Source organism: Mustelus asterias, chromosome 4 (genome assembly GCF_964213995.1).
Source record: "Mustelus asterias chromosome 4, sMusAst1.hap1.1, whole genome shotgun sequence".
Lineage (NCBI taxonomy): Eukaryota > Metazoa > Chordata > Chondrichthyes > Carcharhiniformes > Triakidae > Mustelus > Mustelus asterias.
In genome coordinates this window covers 86,508,763-86,526,811 of record NC_135804.1, presented here as the reverse complement: position 1 = coordinate 86,526,811, position 18,049 = coordinate 86,508,763, and the positions used below count along the sequence as shown (strand labels likewise).

General features: G+C 44.2%; 1 protein-coding gene across 1 annotated transcript in view; it reads right to left on the bottom strand.

The window, feature by feature from the left end:
* The window catches only part of LOC144492347 (actin-binding protein WASF3-like), a 35,109-nt gene extending 17,301 nt beyond the window's left edge, over positions 1-17,808 (bottom strand). Inside the window, exons 1-5 of the mRNA XM_078210343.1 lie at positions 17,676-17,808; positions 16,068-16,202; positions 9,425-9,578; positions 4,414-4,531; positions 2,615-2,617 (exon numbers count right to left, since the gene is read on the bottom strand). Of these exons, the coding sequence (XP_078066469.1) occupies positions 2,615-2,617; positions 4,414-4,531; positions 9,425-9,578; positions 16,068-16,202; positions 17,676-17,808 (543 nt within the window). The remainder of the gene's footprint in view (positions 1-2,614; positions 2,618-4,413; positions 4,532-9,424; positions 9,579-16,067; positions 16,203-17,675) is intronic.
* Positions 17,809-18,049: the final 241 nt, after the last annotated feature.

Here is an 18,049-nt window from a genome sequence, read left to right as displayed (position 1 = left end):
CCAAATTCTCCAACTTCACTGCAGCAGAAGCATGGCGTGAACGGCAGGTATGATCGCACCCTAACTATTTGGAAGAACAGGGATTTATTCAAAAAGAAAATGACTGATGCAATACAGGCTTAAAGTACCCAAGAGAAAATATATAAAGAGCAAATGATGATGGCCTCTCATTCCTATTGTCTCTATTGAGAAATACTACTCTCTATAAGTATTATGTCTCAGCATATAAATATTAGGAATGGGCAGTCATCATTATCATGTTGTAAAAAGCACCATGCTGTGTAAAATTCTGATTCATTCTCATGCCCCTCTGTGCTTTTTTCTATTTAAAGCACATCTCATATTTCCCAATCTATTCCCATTTGCTCCGTTAATTGCACATACTCCTGTTATGGTTCACTGCACAACTTCTGACTGCATCTGTCAGCTGTAATAAAAATTAACCAGTGGCAGAAGAAGATAATACCCAAACTGTGAAACCTATTAAAAGAAATTCAATTCAATGCCTCAGGAGACCCTTCCTCTGTACATAAGCTCAGGAACATGCAGACATTTCCTTTCAAAGGGACACTGCTACTTCCGAAAGGGCTTGCAAGGCAGCTTCATAAACAGAAGTGAGTTTAATAATCTTCCCAAAGATGTAATGGGATCATTTGGGCGGGAGTTTGCAGGTCCTTCCGCCAGTGGGATCTTTTGGTCCTGCTAAAGTCGATAGAGACTCAAATGTATCATCTCACCCGTCATGGGGGAGCCTGTCATGGCAGAGTTGGAAAATCCTGGCCATTGTCTAATTGAATAGCATTTGTCTATTACCATTTGTTTCACTGAGTTAATCCCTCCTTCCCATTGACAACTCCTCCTGTTCCAGTAGCCTTAATTATCTTGCCCAAGCCTTATTCTTAAGTTTGACACTGAAGGGATCATTTTAACTTTCTCCCGCGATTAGGACAGAAACAGGTGAGGAGTTAAAGTGAAATAGATCCAACTCCTACTCCTTTTCCACTAATCTGCAATGTTAATGCTGCTGGTTTGGTGCTGGGTTGAGGCCAGACTGATGGGAAGTCGTCTATGGGCCCCCTAACAGTAGCTAGATTGCAGGACAGAGAACAATTCAGGGGATAATGAGGGCATGTAAAAAAGGCAGTACTTTAATCATGAGTGACTTTAACCTTCATGTTGATTGGGAAAATCAAATCGTCAGAGGTAGCCATGAGGAAGAATTCATAAAGTATATTCAGGACAGTTTCCAAGAAAAATATGTTGTGAATCCAGCCAGAGATCAGGCTATTTTGGATCTGATAATCTGCAATGAGGCAGGTTTAATAAACACTCTCAGAGTAAATGAACCCCCAGAAAACAGTGACCATAACATGGGAGAATGTAGCATTCAGTTCGGGAGAAATTTGGGTCAGAAACAACTGTCTTCAATTTAATTAAGGGTAATTATAAAGGAATGAGGGCAGAGTTGGTGGAGTGGACTGGGAAAGAAGTTTAGCAGAAAAGACAGTTCGTAAGTTCATAAGATATAGGAGCAGAATTAGGCCATTCAGCCCACTGGGTCCACTCTACCATTCGATCATGGCTGATATGCTCCTCATCCCCATTTTCCTGCTTTCTCCCCATAACCCTTCAACCCATTACCAATTAAAAATCTGTCTAACTCTTCCTTAAGTTTACTCATTGTCCCAGCATCCAACATACTTTGGGGTAGCAATTCCACAGATTCACAACCCTTTGGGAGAAATAGTTTCTCCTCATCTCTGTTTTAAATTTGATACCCCTTATCCTAAGACTATGACCTCGCGTCCTAGAATACCCTACAAGAGGAAGCATCCGCTCCATCTTTTATCATCTTTTATACCTCAATTTGATCTCCCCTCATTCTTCTAAATTCCAGAGAATTTGATCAGCAATGGCAGACTTTTATGAAAATAGTTCATTACTCATAACAAAAATATATCCCAGTGAGGAAGAAGAATTCCAGGAAGGGGGTAAATCAACCATGATTAAACAAGGAAATCAAGGAAAGTATTAAGCTAAAAGAAAAAAAACATGTGGTAAAGCTTAGTGGTTAGACAGAGGATTGGAAAAAAATTTTAAAACCATGAATAGATGACCATAAAATAAAGAGGGAGAAGATAAACTATTAGAGTAAACCAGCAATCAATATAAAAACAGACTATAAATATATAAATAGGAAGAAAGAGGCCAAAGTAAAGAATTCCCCTTAGTGAATGAGAGTGGGAAAATAATAAGGGACCAGAAAATGGCAGAGAAGTTAAACAAATACTGACTGAATGGCAATTTTAGAGGTGGGACTTCTCTGCCCGAGGGTAAAAATCCTGAAACAAATTATTTCTGGATGCAAAGTCGAATGGCTACATTTTGAATTTTCTGTGCAGGAAATCCAATTTAACACAATGGATGAATGACATTATCTGGTATAAATTTATTAATGTGTTTATTCCAATTACAGAATTTGGATATCAGAGACTCCACCTTTTTGAATCTAGTGTGAGCTACTTTTAATGAACTTGTTTGTGCCTTGAAGTTTTGTCTGTTGTAAGCAGTCACTTGATTTACCCCTCAGGACACAGTTAATAAGAACTGGAACCTGCTGTAGTTTCCTGGCAAGAAGAGATCTTGGTAATTAAAGCCACATATCACCTTAAAACAACAACTAATACTTTATTTGATCCTGATTTTTAAGTTACAAGTTGCCTTTTCTCTTGCTTCTAATTGCAGTGTTGAAGCATGGTTCATCAGCTCAGGGGAGAGTTTCACCATCATTCGATTTGATTTGGTTCATTATTGTCACATGTATTGGTGTACAGTGAAAAGTATTGTTTCTTGCACGCTATACAGACAAAGCATACAGTTCATAGAGTACGTAGGAGTGAAGGAAAGGAGAGTGTGCAAAATACAGTGAACAAGAGTAAAAAATAGAACTAGAGGCTATGCTAGGGACAGCTCGCAAGAAGTCACCATGCTCTGGTGCCATCCTGAATTCAGGATCGCCAGAACCTCCCAGCATCCATTCAGGTCTCTTGTCCACTTTAGGTATCCCAACCGGGACAGCCCCAGTTCCCAAAGGATTCAGAGGATCTGCCGCCGCCCTAGACGTCCTACGGCTTCTTCCAACACCATCCGTGTTGCCCCCAGATCAGCTCATCTCTGACTGACTGATCAGCAACCATCTCCGCGCTGACAGATCGACACATGTGCAATGGCCCGCTCAGCACTATGCTGCTGGCCTCTCAGGCAGGAAGAATTTGTGCTGTGCCCACTGAATTTTAATGACATACACGCCAGTGACCTCTGCAGTGCACAGAGTGTGGGAGATTCTTCTCTGAATTCCCACTGAAAAAAAAGTGTGAATTACTCCAGGAAGGAAAATGGTGAATTGCTATTCTAAACATGCTGCTGAGCTGGAGGGAGGTTAGTAACGTTGGTGGTCCCATAGAGCGAAACCAGTAAGGATCGTTGGAGTGGAGAGAAAACCCTCCTGGAGGATTTGTTTGGCCAATTGGTGCTGCCTTTTCTGCCCTCACCTCCGTTATTGAGGCATGAAGCCTCTGGCCTACTGCAGAGAGAACATCTCCATTGAGGTGACAGCATTCATACGAGGTGGGGAGCTGGGATAATCTGCCAGTGTAAAATGCCATCATCATCTTAAAACTGCCCATCATGGAGGCCTACCAGCCAATCTGGTTTCCTGCTGCCTCCTGGGAAACTTCCCAGATGGCAGAAATCTGACGGGAAGCCATCCCAACACTGTTCCCATTTATTTTCCTAGCCCTCCCTCACCAGTCCCTGCACCCCCATTCCCACCTCCAAAATCCAGCCTGAAGCATCAACAGCTGATCCCAAGTTCCTCAATTTTGGACACCCAATTAAAAGAGCTGGTTGCAATGAGTATCCAGAGAATCCCTAGAGAGCAGGAGGAGGCCATTTGGCCCATTGTGTTTGCACAGACTCTCCGGCAGAGTATCTTACCCAGGTCCTCTTCCCTGCCCTATCCCTGTAACCCCACACATTAATGGCTAATTAGCCTACATATCTTTGGACATTAAATGGCAATTTGGCATGGCCAATCCACCTGAACTGCACATCTTTGCACTCTATGAGGAAACTGGAACACCTGGAGGAAACCACGGTGAGAACATGCAAATGCACAGTCACCCAAAGCGAGAATTGAACCCAGGTCCCTGGCACTGTGTGCCACCATGCCACCCTGTGCTAGCTGCCTTTTGTAAGTAGTATGTTTACTGCCAAACTCTGCAGATTTGGTTTGGAATTCAAGGTTTTGTCTATTATAAGTGATTGCCCATGATATCTGATTCTGACCTGGAGTGAGTGAACAGGGCTGTATATGAAATATTAAACATGCAGAACAAAATCTCTTTCTAATACCTTCTGTCTTCGTTTTTCCTTCCTTTTATCCTCTGTGGCCTGCAGCATCTTTTCCTTCCATAAATTGAAGAAGTAGGAGGAATCTGTGTAAAATTTCAGCCCATCTTTTCTGTCATCCCTGCAACAGAAATTGCAAAAAAAAGCCAAGTGTAAAATCCTCCTACAAAGCAGAATGATAACGCACCAAGTAATACATCTCCCCTGATATTTGTTCACCCAGCCCTTCACAGAGCATGAACCTGGTCAGAATATAAAATATCACGCGAGAATATGCTGAAGAAAACAAATTATTACATTGCAGATCTTTTCACATGATGGCAATTACCCTTCAAATCAAAAGTCAGCACAAGGAACCCCGCACTTCCTGCCAGGTTATTAATCTTTCTACTTCTGTCCGTTGGCAGAAACCGACAACTTCATTCCTCTCTCTAATTCCCCTATGACACTTTTATTCAATCTTGTAACTAACTGCCTGTGATTCTCGTAACAAGAGTCGAATTTGTGAAATGCTGTCAGCTTTGAAAAACACTACCTGGGCCATTTTGAAATGTTGTACTTGGCCTGCTCCATGGGCCTGCTCTTAATGTTCCCAATTTCTGTCGCAGCAAAGGTAAAATAGTGTGGGTGCTGGAATCTGAAACAAAAACAGAAAATGCTCTAAAATCTCAGCAGGTCTGAGAGCAATTGAGCCAATGTTTCGAGTCTAGATGACCCTTTGTCAGAGCTTTGACTCCAGACTCGAAACATTGGCTCTATTCTCTCTCCACAGATGCTGTCAGACGTGCTGAGATTTTTCAGCATTTTCTGTTTTTGTTTCTTTTGCAGTATACTTACTTGTAGGCCTCATTCTCTTTGCCTGCATTAAAGTGTTGGTCTACATTGTAGCAGTAAAAGAAACTCCGGAAGTGTCTGATCAAGTGCAAATCACACCCTCTCATCCAACACCATTTTTTTTTATACTTTTCCAATTCAAATTGCTTCATATGAAACATACGAAGCCTCAGTGTAACCCAATGACCTCAACCAAGTGCAGCCGATCCATACTGCACCTGATCTTAGCCAAAAGGTCGAGAAGCGATCTCATCCAACACCATTTTTTTTTTTTTTCATTTTTTTATACTTTTCCAATTCAATCAAATCAAATCCAATTCAGAGTCTCAACAAGTTGAGACATTTCAGATCCAGGCTGACAAGACAGGGCGAGTGACCAAACCACCCTGTCCTGGGCCTGATCTACATGAGCCAAGCTGATTGGAGAAGGGGGAGGTTCCTTCTCCAAGACTTGAGCTCATTTGCATCTTAGCCAAAAGGCCGAGATGCCGCTTTAAAAAATTGCTTCACATGAAACATATGAAGCCTCAGCGTAACTCAATGACCTCAACCAAGTGCGGCCGACCATGGGCTGCCGACCATACTACACTTGATCTTAGCCAAAAGGCCGAAAAGATCTCATCCAACACCATTGACTTACTCCATTTTACTGCAGGTTGTTTAGCAATGTAGAAAGTTAATTTAGCACCTCACTTAACTCCTTTGCTTTATCTTTAAACTGTGGGTTTCTTCCATTTAATCAATGAATAAATTATCCCTTATTTAGTGCTTCATCATCCATCCCCTGCTGTCTAATTGTGTAAGTAGTACAACACTTGCACATAAAGAACAGCACAGAAAATAATCTGCAGTTCTGCAAATATTACAAACAAAAAATGCTAGAAATACTGAGCAGAAAACTCTCAGATAATTTTCAGATTTACACATTCATTTAATTGCAGATTACAAGTACAGTAAATAACGAATAGAGTATAGAATCATAGAATAGAATCCTGACAATGCAAAAAGAGGCCATTCAGCCCATCGAGCCTGCACCGACAACAGTCCCACCCAGACCTTTCCCTGTAACCCCACATATTTACCCTGCTAACCTCCCTGACACTAAGGGGCAATTTAGCTTAGCCAATCAACCTAACCCACACATCTTTGGAGTGTGGGAGGAAACCAGAGCAGCTGGAGAAAACCCACACAGACATGGGGAGAACGTGCAAACTCCACACAAACAGTCACCCAAGGCCGGAATTGAACCCAAGTCCCTGGCACTGTGAGACAGCAGTACTAACCACTGTGCCAACGTGCCACCCAAGTAGATGGGAATGTTACCTTGGATGAATGGTCTCATCCACAGTAAGATGTTGGATCAGAGCTGTGAAGAAAGTATCTAATGGCTCCCAACATGCTTCTTAGAGCGGGGATGCAGCAATGCGGATGTAGCTACACCACATGGACTGCAGGGTTCATGAAGGTGGCTCACCATGGCCTTCAGGGGCAAGCATCCCACAGGAATGTGTAAATAATCAGATCATCTGTTTTGATATAGATTAAGGGATAAATCATAGAATCCCTACAGTGCAGAAAGAGGCCATTTGGCCCATCAAGTCTGCACCAACAACAATCCCACCCAGGCCCTATCCCCACAACTCCACATATTTACCCTGCTAATCCCTCTAACCAATGCATCCCAGGACACTAAGGGGCAATTTAGTATGGCCAATGCACCTAACCCACACATCTTTGGACTGTGGGAGGAAACCTGAGCACCCAGAGGAAACCCATTCAGACACGGGGAGAACGTGCAAACTCCACACAGACTTCAAATATTGGCCAAGTCCCAGGGATAACCACTCTGCTCTTCTGTGAAACAGTGCCATGGGACGTCCACCTGAGAAGGCAGACAGGCCTCAGTTTATCTGAAAGACGGCAGCTCTGACAATGCAGCACTCTCTTATCACTGCTCTAGAACACCAGCCCAGATTGTGCTTTCAAGTCTTAGAGTGAGGCTTGAACCCACAACCTTTTGACTTAGCAGTAAGAGTGCTACCAATTGGGTCACAGCTGACACACAAGGGGGGAGGGGCTTTCGCAGCGGACCGGGACACTCAAGTGGAGGCTGTTCAGTGGGCTCCCCGCTGGGTGCCACGGCTTCTCTGGCCGCCGGATTTCCAGCATCAGAAATCAGCGCGGATCTGTATAAATTAATAAATTGACGATTAGCATCTTATTAGTGAACCCAGGACTGAAGTCGCTGGGCCCACGAGCCTCGCTGCCAGGAGTGTTTCACTCCAACGGGGTTTACAATAGCTCCCCACTAGCAGGGAGCTGGTGGCCCAACCCCACTGGAGTGAAGCGGAGCCATGGAGGCCCCCAGGAGATTGGGAGGTAAGGGGAGCTGCCCCCTGGGCATTGCCCACCTGGCCCCCTGGTACTACCAAGGTGTAAAGCAGCAATGCCCATAGGGCAACTTGGCACTGCCCACCAGTCATTGGGCAGTGCCAAGGGGGTGGGGCCTCAGGGGGAGATTGGTGGAGGGGGGGTCCTGCTGCCACTCTAGGCCATTGGTGAACCAGATGTGCTTGTACAACAATCAACAATGCGACTAGCTTTTCAATTCTAGATAATTAATTGAATTCAAATTCCACTAGCTGCCTTGGTGGGATTTGAACATATGTCCCCAGGACATCATCCTGGGTCTCTAGGTTACTAGCCCAGCAACATTACCACTAGACCACCATCTCCCACCAACTGTGTAAACTGTTAGTTCTCAATTTCAATGTTATCAGATTTCGTGATCCAAGCACTTGGGCTTGGTGACAGAGCGAGGAAGGCCAGCGATTGGAGCTGGCCGCCGGGGTTGTTGGAGAGGGGGTGTGGATATCAGACCAGGACGGTCAGGTGGTGGGTGGGTTCAAGGTTGGGAGGCCAGCAATTGGTCCATGGAGGGATTGGTGGAGCAGCATTGTAGGGTTGTGGGGCTGGCCAGCGATCGAGAGTCCGGCAATGCGGGGCTACTGCGCATGTGCCGATCTCCGCTATGACAGATCGGTACATGCACAGTGGCCCACTCAGCTCTATGCTGCCGGCCTTTCTAGCGGGAATAGGCCCTACTCACAAATTTTTAATGAGATTCACACTAGTGCACTCTGCAATGCACATAGTGTGGGAGATTAATTTTGAAAATCCCGCTGAAAAAGCCAACAGGATTTACTCCAGTTTTACGTGAATTCGACACAATTTGTTTGGGAGAATGTTACCCAATGTGTTAACAAGGCTCTGTATCTCAGATCTTAGTGGATATTTGTATGTAATGGCTGCAGTCCAGGTTTCCCAGGGTTCAGAATACCATCCTGTTAAAGTGACAACTAACAGATCCAGCAGTTAAGTGCTTTTCCAGTACTGTTTGTGGACCAAGAGGGATCGAAGCACTTTTTCATTCCAATCCCCAAAACTAACCTGTTACAGTTTGCCATCTTCCCCATGATTCCACCCTCTGTGGTCCTATGCCAACATACCATGATCCAATCCCTACAAACAGATCCTACCTCCAACATTCTGACGTGATCCAATGTACCATATCAGGATCTAAACTCTCCCTCCCATGATCCAATCTCCTGAACCCCCATGGTCCAACACACTGCAATCTGACACCAATGACACCCTGTATTCTGACCCCCTGTCAGATGGAGTCCCCATCATTAATTCAATACCACCCCCCCAATCAGACCAATTATAATCTAATACCTAACTCTTGTGATCTTTACATTCCCCCACCCTCTCCCCACTCCAGCTCCGAGCTTCAGTCTTCTACCAATGGTTTTCCCATGTAAGAGCTAGCCAAATTCCCAACTTGGCCAGCTTTTGGGTGGCAAACAGAGAAAGTCTCAACTGGACTCCATGATCCCCACATCTCCAGATTATCTGGCTGCTAAGAGTCACCCATCTTTCCATAAGTCATGGGGCCATTGTGTGATCAAGTGTTTTGCTTTAAACCACTCTAAACTGAATCTGACTTGACCACCCTATGTGCTGTTAACGTCACCTTGACCAAGGTATAAAAAATCATCAAAACTTCCCAAGGAAAGAATTAGATTTGCTTATAAATCTGGTGACTTGTTGAGGAAACCAATTTTTCCTCTGATATAGTCCGGATTTGTGTGCATTTTTAAGTGCCAAGTAAACTGACCTGTATGGTGTCAAGATGTTGAGAGGTGGTGGTTTATCACATTGTTGGAACATTTCCAACACAGGATTTGGAATAGTATTCCGTGAAACCACCTGCTGATCTTGTGTTGTTGAACTCTTAAATGCTTTCCTCATGTTGATGTCCTGAAGTGAGACTGTAAACCAAAACAAACAGACGGCTAATGAAATATTATATCCACTTTTATTTGCATAGCAACAACTAATGATCAATAAGAAAGGGAAACTTAACTTTTAACCTCAATTCCTTCTTGCACAAGTTTAAGGTTATTTCTTAGTATCACAAGTAGGCTTACATTAACACTGCAATGAAGTTATTGTGAAAATCCCCTAAAATGGCCCACTCTCTGAAATCTGTGTACCAATTTGACTTGTTAAAAATTTGTTCTAGTTTGGGATGTTGGGTGTCGCAAGGCCAACATTTGTTGCCCATCCTTAACTGCCTTTGAATTGAATGGCTTGCTACACCATTTCAGAAGGCAATTAAGACTAAGCCACAGTGCTATAGGTCTGAACTCACATAGAGGCCATACCAGTTAAGAATGGTAGATTTTCTTCCCTGAAGGCCATTGGTGAACCAGATGTGTTTGTACAGCAATCAACAATGAGACTAGTTTTTCAATTCTAGATTATTAATTGAATTCAAATTTCATTAGCTGCCTTGGTGAGATTTGAACCCATGTCCCCAGGACGTCATCCTGGACCTCTAGATTACTGGCCCAGCAACATTACCCCAAGGCCACCATCTCCCACCAACTGTGCACACTGTTAGTTCTCAATTTCAATGTAATCAAATTTTGTAATGGCCCAATAGTGGTAATGCTTATTATTTCCTTTATGGAATGACACATACACGAACTAACCGCCCCTTTGATTAGACTCATTGTAATTTATTCTCATCTATCCCTTCCATCCCTACACTTCTTCCTTTCCCTCCATTTTCTTGTCTTTTTCCTTTGAGGTCTTCCTGTGTTTTACACCATCTTAGCTTTACTTATTCTTTTGTTCTCCCAATATACTTTCACTACCTCACTAGAACGAGTTTAACAACTTCTTGTAAATTACTCATTCCATTAACTTCCAGTTGGCAGGTAGTCTAGCCATTCTCTCTTTCCTTCCCATTCCTTTTCATTTTCTTTCACTCTGCAAAGGGTCTTCTCTTTCAGTTTTAAGGAAAAGTTTTAGCTTGGAAGCCTGAATGTGTCTTTTCTCTGCACCAAGGCTGGAATAGCTGTGAATGCTTCATCTTTTTCTATTTTCATTTTTAAAAACACAAAATATCACCACACCCCACTTCACATCACTAAAGAAAATGAGTATTTTTGGAGGAATTTTAGGTGTAAAACTAAATCTCCAATGACCCTCACCTCCAACAAGTATGAGGACCTGGTCCAAGATAGAGACCATCAAGACCCCCCCCACCCCCCCCAACTTCCTCCATCCCACCCCTTGCAATTGTCCAGGAACCATGCAGACGATTCTCCCATCCTGACAGGCACATTTTTTGGCATGTCAGGATAGGAGATTCGCATGTTGGCCATTTCGCGGGAACGCATGCGCATCTCCCACAGCCGGAGAACAGACGCAGCCAGGACTGCGCTGGAAACAGCAGGAAGAGAGATAAGTAATTTAAACCTTTTTAAAATCTATTTAAAATATATTTTAAATATGATTATCGAGCCTGGCACGGAATTCTCCAGGCCCGATAGCATCTCCCACCCCGCCAGGAGTATTTCACTTTGGCAGGGTTTAGAGTAGCTCCCCACATTCAAAGACTGGCGGGACACCCCGCCAGAGTGAAGGGGTGGTGCAATTAGGGGCCCCCAGGGGGTCGGACAGTGGGGGGGGGGGGTGCCCCGTACGCATGAGCATCCAGGCAGTGCCAGCCTGTGACCTGTAGTACTGCCCAAGGGGCAAAGTGCCCATGGCCAGGGGGCATTAGACAGCTCCTGGACAGGGGAGAGAGAGTGGTTGGGGCTGGCCCGGGAATGCTTGCAGGACCACGATCAGTCCATGGGAGGAGGCGGGGGGGGGGGGGGGGGGGGGGGGGGCACTGCTAGGGTCCCGGGCTGGTCAGCGATTGAGCTGGCCAGCAAACAGGAGACAGACAGATCAGGGCCACTGCGCATGCGCACAGTTCGAGAGCTGTCAGCCTCTGGCGTGAATAGGCACCCCCCACCCTACCCCCAAGCTTTTAGTGCGATTCACGATTGTGACCTCTGCATTGCAGAGTGTGGGAGATTCGAGTCTGAAGTTGAACTGAAGAAGCAGTCGGAATTTAGACCAGTTTTCTCGCCAATTCAGTACTTTTGGGAGAATCACCCCCCCCCCCCCCCCCCCCCACCTCCCACCTCCCCTCCCCCACCCCCCAACAGGGAGGCCCTGTAGTGAGTAACAAAGCCAACAAGACTGGGCAGCAGGGTCTCATTTAAATATCACACATACAAACATGTAAGTAACACCCAAGCAAACCAAGTTTATACTAACACAGCAAAATCAATAGGGTTCAAATGCAGGGTGAAATAGTGAGTTCATTAGCAAACCCTGCAAAGACACGATTAAGCTTTAGGTTTATGGTAAAATAATCCTCCTCACACAGGGTTAATTTAAAATACTATTCCTTTTAGCTGTAGATCAAATCCGTTCCAGCAGAATTAATATCCTTAAGTTAGAAATCTGTGGGGGAGTGTGTGTAGGCATCAGTGATTTTGCAAGCTGAAGTATGAGGGTAGAGAGACCTACAGGGTATTACTCATTATTACAACACGTCACTTGGTGAGGGCGGGGGAGGAAGCATTGCTGAGGGCAAATTCACTTTCACAGTCACTGGAGGAGGCCTGGCTGGCTGTAGAGGACTGCTTTCGAACTGACAAACCAAGATGACAAACCAGGATGAAAAGCCAAGCCCTGCAGTGCAGGACATCTGTGGCTCACCCCTCTCTGGTGCAACATGTTGCAGCAATCCAGAGTGGTTCTCAGGCAAGGTATTACGTTCATATGTGGCCTCCGACAAAGTGACTGTAAAACACCTGCTGCAACTATCAACCTTTAACATAGTCAGTGACACTGTGCAGCAAATATTATCAGTTCCTGATAACATAACAATGTAGAGTAGGAACATAGAGTAGGAACAAGAGTAAGGCATTGAGCCCCTCAAGCCTAGTTCACCCTTCTGTGTATGGCTTTCTGTGTGGAGTTTGCACATTCGCCCTGCTCTGTGTGGGTTTCCTCCAGGTACTCCAGTTTCCTTCCACAGTCCAAAGATGTGTGGGTTAGGTTGATTGTCCATGCTAAAGTGACCAGTGTCAGGAGGATTAGCAGGCTAAATACGTGGGGTTACAGGAATAGAGCCTGTGTGGGATTGTTGTCGATGCAGGCTCAATGGGCCAAATGGCCACCTTCTGCTCTGTAGGGCTTCTATGATTCAGTTAGATCATGGCTGATCTGTGCCTCAACCCACCTTTTGTCCATATCTCTTAATACCATACCAAACTAAAAGCTTCGATTTCAGTCTTGAAAGGTTCAATTATTCCAGCATCCTCAGACTTTTTGGGAGAGGGGTTAATATTTCTACTACTTTTTGCATGAAGCACACCCTAATTTTGCTCTGGCAATAGTTTCTGTAAGAATACTGATGAAACTAACCTCTATCTCTCCACCACTTCTCTTGACTCCTGCAATATGTTTGTGCCATCAGACAGCTTTGTGATAGTCATTCTTGGGTAACACACAATCTCCTCCAGTTAAAACTGTGAGGAGACTGAACGGCCCCTGGCACAAACTCCATGCTCTCGACACTGATTCCATCCCTTCTCCCCAGCTACTCAGGTGAACCTCAGCATCTTTTTCAATGTATTGGTAGACATTTTACCCCATATTCACCGCATCATAACACCGACCTCCACTCCAGCATCAGCCCATATGCTGCTGGAACAGTCATCCAGGTGAATATCAAATCTAAACTCAACTATTCCAATATCCTCCAAGCCTGCCGCACATACATTACGCATCATAAATTTCACTTGTCCAAAATTGCTAAATATATCCTATCCTGCACCAAGTCTCTTTGGCCCATCACCCTGTGCTGTGCTCCTTTGGCTCCCAGGAGCCCAATGTCTTCAATTTATAATTCTCATCCACACGTTTAAATCCTTCATGGCTTCACCCTATAACCTGTTACCTCCTCAAGCCTTAAAACGTCTTGAGAATTCTGTTTTCTTCAGAATCTGGCCTCAACGGATCACCTTTCCTTCCAACTACCTTATTGTCAGTTGTGTAGATCCTAAACTCTTAGAATCTTAAACTGTTCCATCTTTTTATTCCCCTCTCCTAAAAACCCTCCCAAAAGGTTTTGACTCATCTTCTTTTCATTGACTTGGCACAAATTTTTGATTCAATTTCTGTTAAGTGCCTTTGAATTTTCTTTTTCATTAAAGATGCTATAAACATGCATATTGCTCCTTATTAGGAAGGAGGAAACCTCGAAACAGCTTTGAACTCAGTTTTTGTCTGATTTTGCCTCTGCATTGCACTTTGCTGCACTAAAGGTCCTACATAAATTCAGGCTGTCATTCATCTTCCTGGATGAATTATCAAAAGCTTATATAGATCTCATCGCAAAGTATGGGGATTTGAAGCTCAGCCTTGGGGGATTGCAGAGCTGGAGACAACAAAAACAGAAATAAACCACAGTAAGATTTGAAAAGAGCAAAAGAGCCTTTGACTTTTCACAGGAGAGACATTTTCAAAATTAACAAATGAGACAATATCATTTTCATTTAGAAATCTCATCAATGTTGGAAAATACTACTAGAAATAAACAAACTCAATGCATTTTAGCAAATCTTATTCCTATTGGTTTCCACAGTTCCCAGTCCTAAAAGTTAATTTCATAGTCATCAAGCAGGCAAACAACTTGCAGAATTTCTGAACCTTATCTTAATGGAAATGGAAGATAGCAGAAGGATGTCTCCTTGAACCAGTAAGATTTCCATTGTTTGTACATCCTTTTAAAGTTTTTTATTTATTAGTGTCACAAGTAGGCTTACATTAACACTGCAATGAATTTACTGTGAAAATCCCCGAGTCGCCACACTCCGGCGCCTGTTTGGTACACTGAGGGAGAAGTTAGCATGGCCAATGCACCTAAATCTGCATGTCTTTCGGACTGTGGGAGAAAACCAGAGCACCCGGAGAAAATCTACGTAGACACGGAGAGAACATGCAGACTCCACAGACAGTGATCCCAGCCAGGAATTGAACCCAGGTCCCTGGTGATGTGAGGCGGCAGTGCTAACCACTGTGCCACCGTGCCACCCAAGTGGCTTTCCCAGGTTTTAAAACCATATATAGGTGAGACACACACAGGTTTCATTTATTTTGATGTTGGCACACAAAAAACCTTCATAGAAATGCCAGTTCATAGCTTGCCACGGAGAGATTTGAATCTTTAGTCCCATAATAAAAACTTCTGTACAAAATCAGTCAATTTATTGCAGGTAATGGCTAGAACTCTCTGGCCGGATTCCCTGGTCCCGCCAGCGGCACACCTCCTGCAACGGGGTTCCAGGCAGCATGGGATGGCTTCAATGGAAATTCCCAGTGATAGTGTTGTGATCCAGCAAATCCCACCACCAGCAAGTGCCACATTGCCTCCCGCCACCGAGAGAAACGCTGGGGGGAAGCCAGAAAATCTCACCCAACATTTTATCTGCTGACAAAGAAGTGACAGATGTATGAATTTCTGGGGAGAGTTTTTGCCATTCGTTATTTATAGCAGAGATGTACACACATGTGTAAAGAGCACATTCACAAATCTGCCACAGTAATAATTGCTCCAATAATTGCTCCCCAAAGCCAGTACAGCAGGAGTAAGTAACAAGCTGTGATTGAGTTACAAAAAAATGATTCAATCACGTCTCCTACGAATGTAGCAATAACTGTCATTTTAAGAAACCAAGCATGATCTGTCTGTGAACTTGCAAGTTAGGCATAGGCATAATCAGTGCTAAGTGCAGATGTCTATATAGGTCCTACCTGCCAATTTGGTGTGACTAGTTCTTCATATGTGCTCTTGAAGTTCTTTACTCTGTTTAACTAAAACTATTTAGTGAGATGATAGGAGGGTTAGAGTATTTTGTAAAACTGAAATCAAATGGGAAAAGAAGCTTCTTCATCCAAACCCATCTTCTGAAAAAGCAACATTAAAAGTTTATAAACAAACTCAGTTGCCAGGATTCTACCCCCCCCCCCCCCCGCCACAGAATAGGAGCGGGCGAGGACAGACAACAGAAATGTCCGTTGACCTTGGACAGGATTTTCCGATATCGCTCGATCGAGGCCGTAAAATCCCGGTAAGTGATTTGTTCTGAAAGGGCTGGGAATTGTACTAATTTGCAGTGAGAATGTTTGAGGCCTCGGATGCACATAGGCCTCCTTTCATGTTTGTGTGATTATATTTTCAGGACTCCTTTTGTTACACATCATGCTCTTTGGTTGTGTGTCCTCTATCTGGCTAATTTCTCTTCGCCAATACATACAAATTGCAGAAAACCCTCCCAGCACAATACAATGCAACTGCTTATCAGTTTATCCTGGTCTGCAATCCTCTCGCCCACTTCACTGACCTTCCTCCACAGTGGAATCCAGTTGGGTGACTTTAATTGCCAGGCAATCAATTCTCTCCTGCAGAGAATTAACTCGCATACAGAAATTGTTAGCTTCATTAAAAAGCTCTCCAAATATATCTTCAGCATGTCTACCTGTGAGGAAGAAGGCAAGTGCATCAGTTAGAACCACAGTCTATTCTAAGCATTCTCAATATAATGAAGAAACAGACAATTTTTAATTGCAAGCTGCATGCAGAGGAGAAATTGAAGGTGACAAAGATATAACTATCAGTTGTCTTTGTTGATGCCTGTAAGATACCAGTGCAGTTTATGTGGCAAGATTTTGTGTGCTAAGTTGCTGTGGACAATTGTTTAAATTCATCGGATGTGATAGAATAACAAAGCACGTTTGGGGCGGAATTTTACCAGTATGTCTGCCCGAGGTTCATACAATCCCGCCCGAGGCCAACGGAGAATACTGTTCTCTGAGCCTCACCCACCCCCGGAATTGGGGCAGGCATGCCGGTAAAATTCCAGCCTTGAAGTCCAGAGCAGAGAGGTTTCTGGCCTTCTCCTTTCTCATTTCCTTTCATGCTTGCATGAGTTACATGAGTACCACTGTGACATTGTCCATCGCTGTCTCCAACAGGGTGGGGGGATTCAGTAGGAATTCAAGAAATAGGTTTTACGCCGCCATGAATTTCCCACAGGATCTTCAGCTGGTGCCATGGTGGATCAGGAAACCCGCTGGTGGCCAGTGTGAAACTGATTTGCACCCCACTAATGGAATGCAGATGAAGACCTGACCGGAATCTTGCCCCTCCCACTTTCAATTCTCTGCGATGCCAGCAGAAAAACTCGCCGGTCCAGAATACGTTTGGAACATGGTGTGCAGAAATCGCAACTTAGTTGAAGAATGCCTGGGGCTTCCTCCGGTGTTTGGGATGGAGGCCACCAGTGACCGTGGAACCTGGAACACTACAGCAGTGGACGGGAAGAGCATCTATCAGGTGGATATTTCAAGCCTGTTCCTGGAGATTCTTTCTTCAGGATTTCCATCTTCTTTCTTCTTCAATGGTAGGTCAGTGATGTTGGGCACCTTTTCAATATGGCACCCAGATATGATGACACATGCCATCAAGCCCACCCAGCCATGGAACACAGCACTAAACCACTGGATGCATGATTAATGAGATTGGTGCTGGAATATACGACATGGTCTCCCATTGACCTCTGCAGCAGCAAACACTCCCCCCCCCCCCCCGCCCACACCCCCCCCCCCCCCCCCCCCCCCACACCATCCCCCAATGGGACTTAGTCTGAGATGGGAAAATTCTGCCCATTATATTTATATGGTGAAATTTCCAACTTCCAGCCACCTGACTTAACTTCAACCTTAGAAGAGGACATGCTACTGCATCAATATGGTATTTGCAGCTTCTATACAGTGTCATATGATCCCATGCTTACTTGGAAATGAGTTGAGGTTATTGAAATCCCATGGGTTCCCTTTGCAACCACAAGGGAACGAATGGCTTCCATTACCAGAAATACATTTTTTCAGCACAATCGGTAAATCTTGGCAGGAATAATAACAGAAAGCAGATTAAACATGAAGGTACGTACTGAGACTGCCAAGCTGCTTTATAATGGCAGCTAATGTGCTGTTCGTCACACATTCCAACTCACTGGTGACACCTTCTGGTAAAGCCCCATGACACAGATGCCGTGGTTCAATGATCCTCTTGATGAGTGGCATCTTTATTTCAGATCGACATCAAATCCCTGAAACAGAGCATGTTACATAAGAAAGCTAGGCACGGCAAGGACTTTGTAAAAGCAATCACTTTTTAAACTAACAATATTACTCTCTCAGATGTTCCTCTATTTGCAAATAGAGAATGGTAGCAAAGTAAATATGATAGCAGATGAATAATCCAGAATCCAAGACTAATGATCCAGAGACTGAGTTCAAATTCCAACTCACCCACAGGTAATTA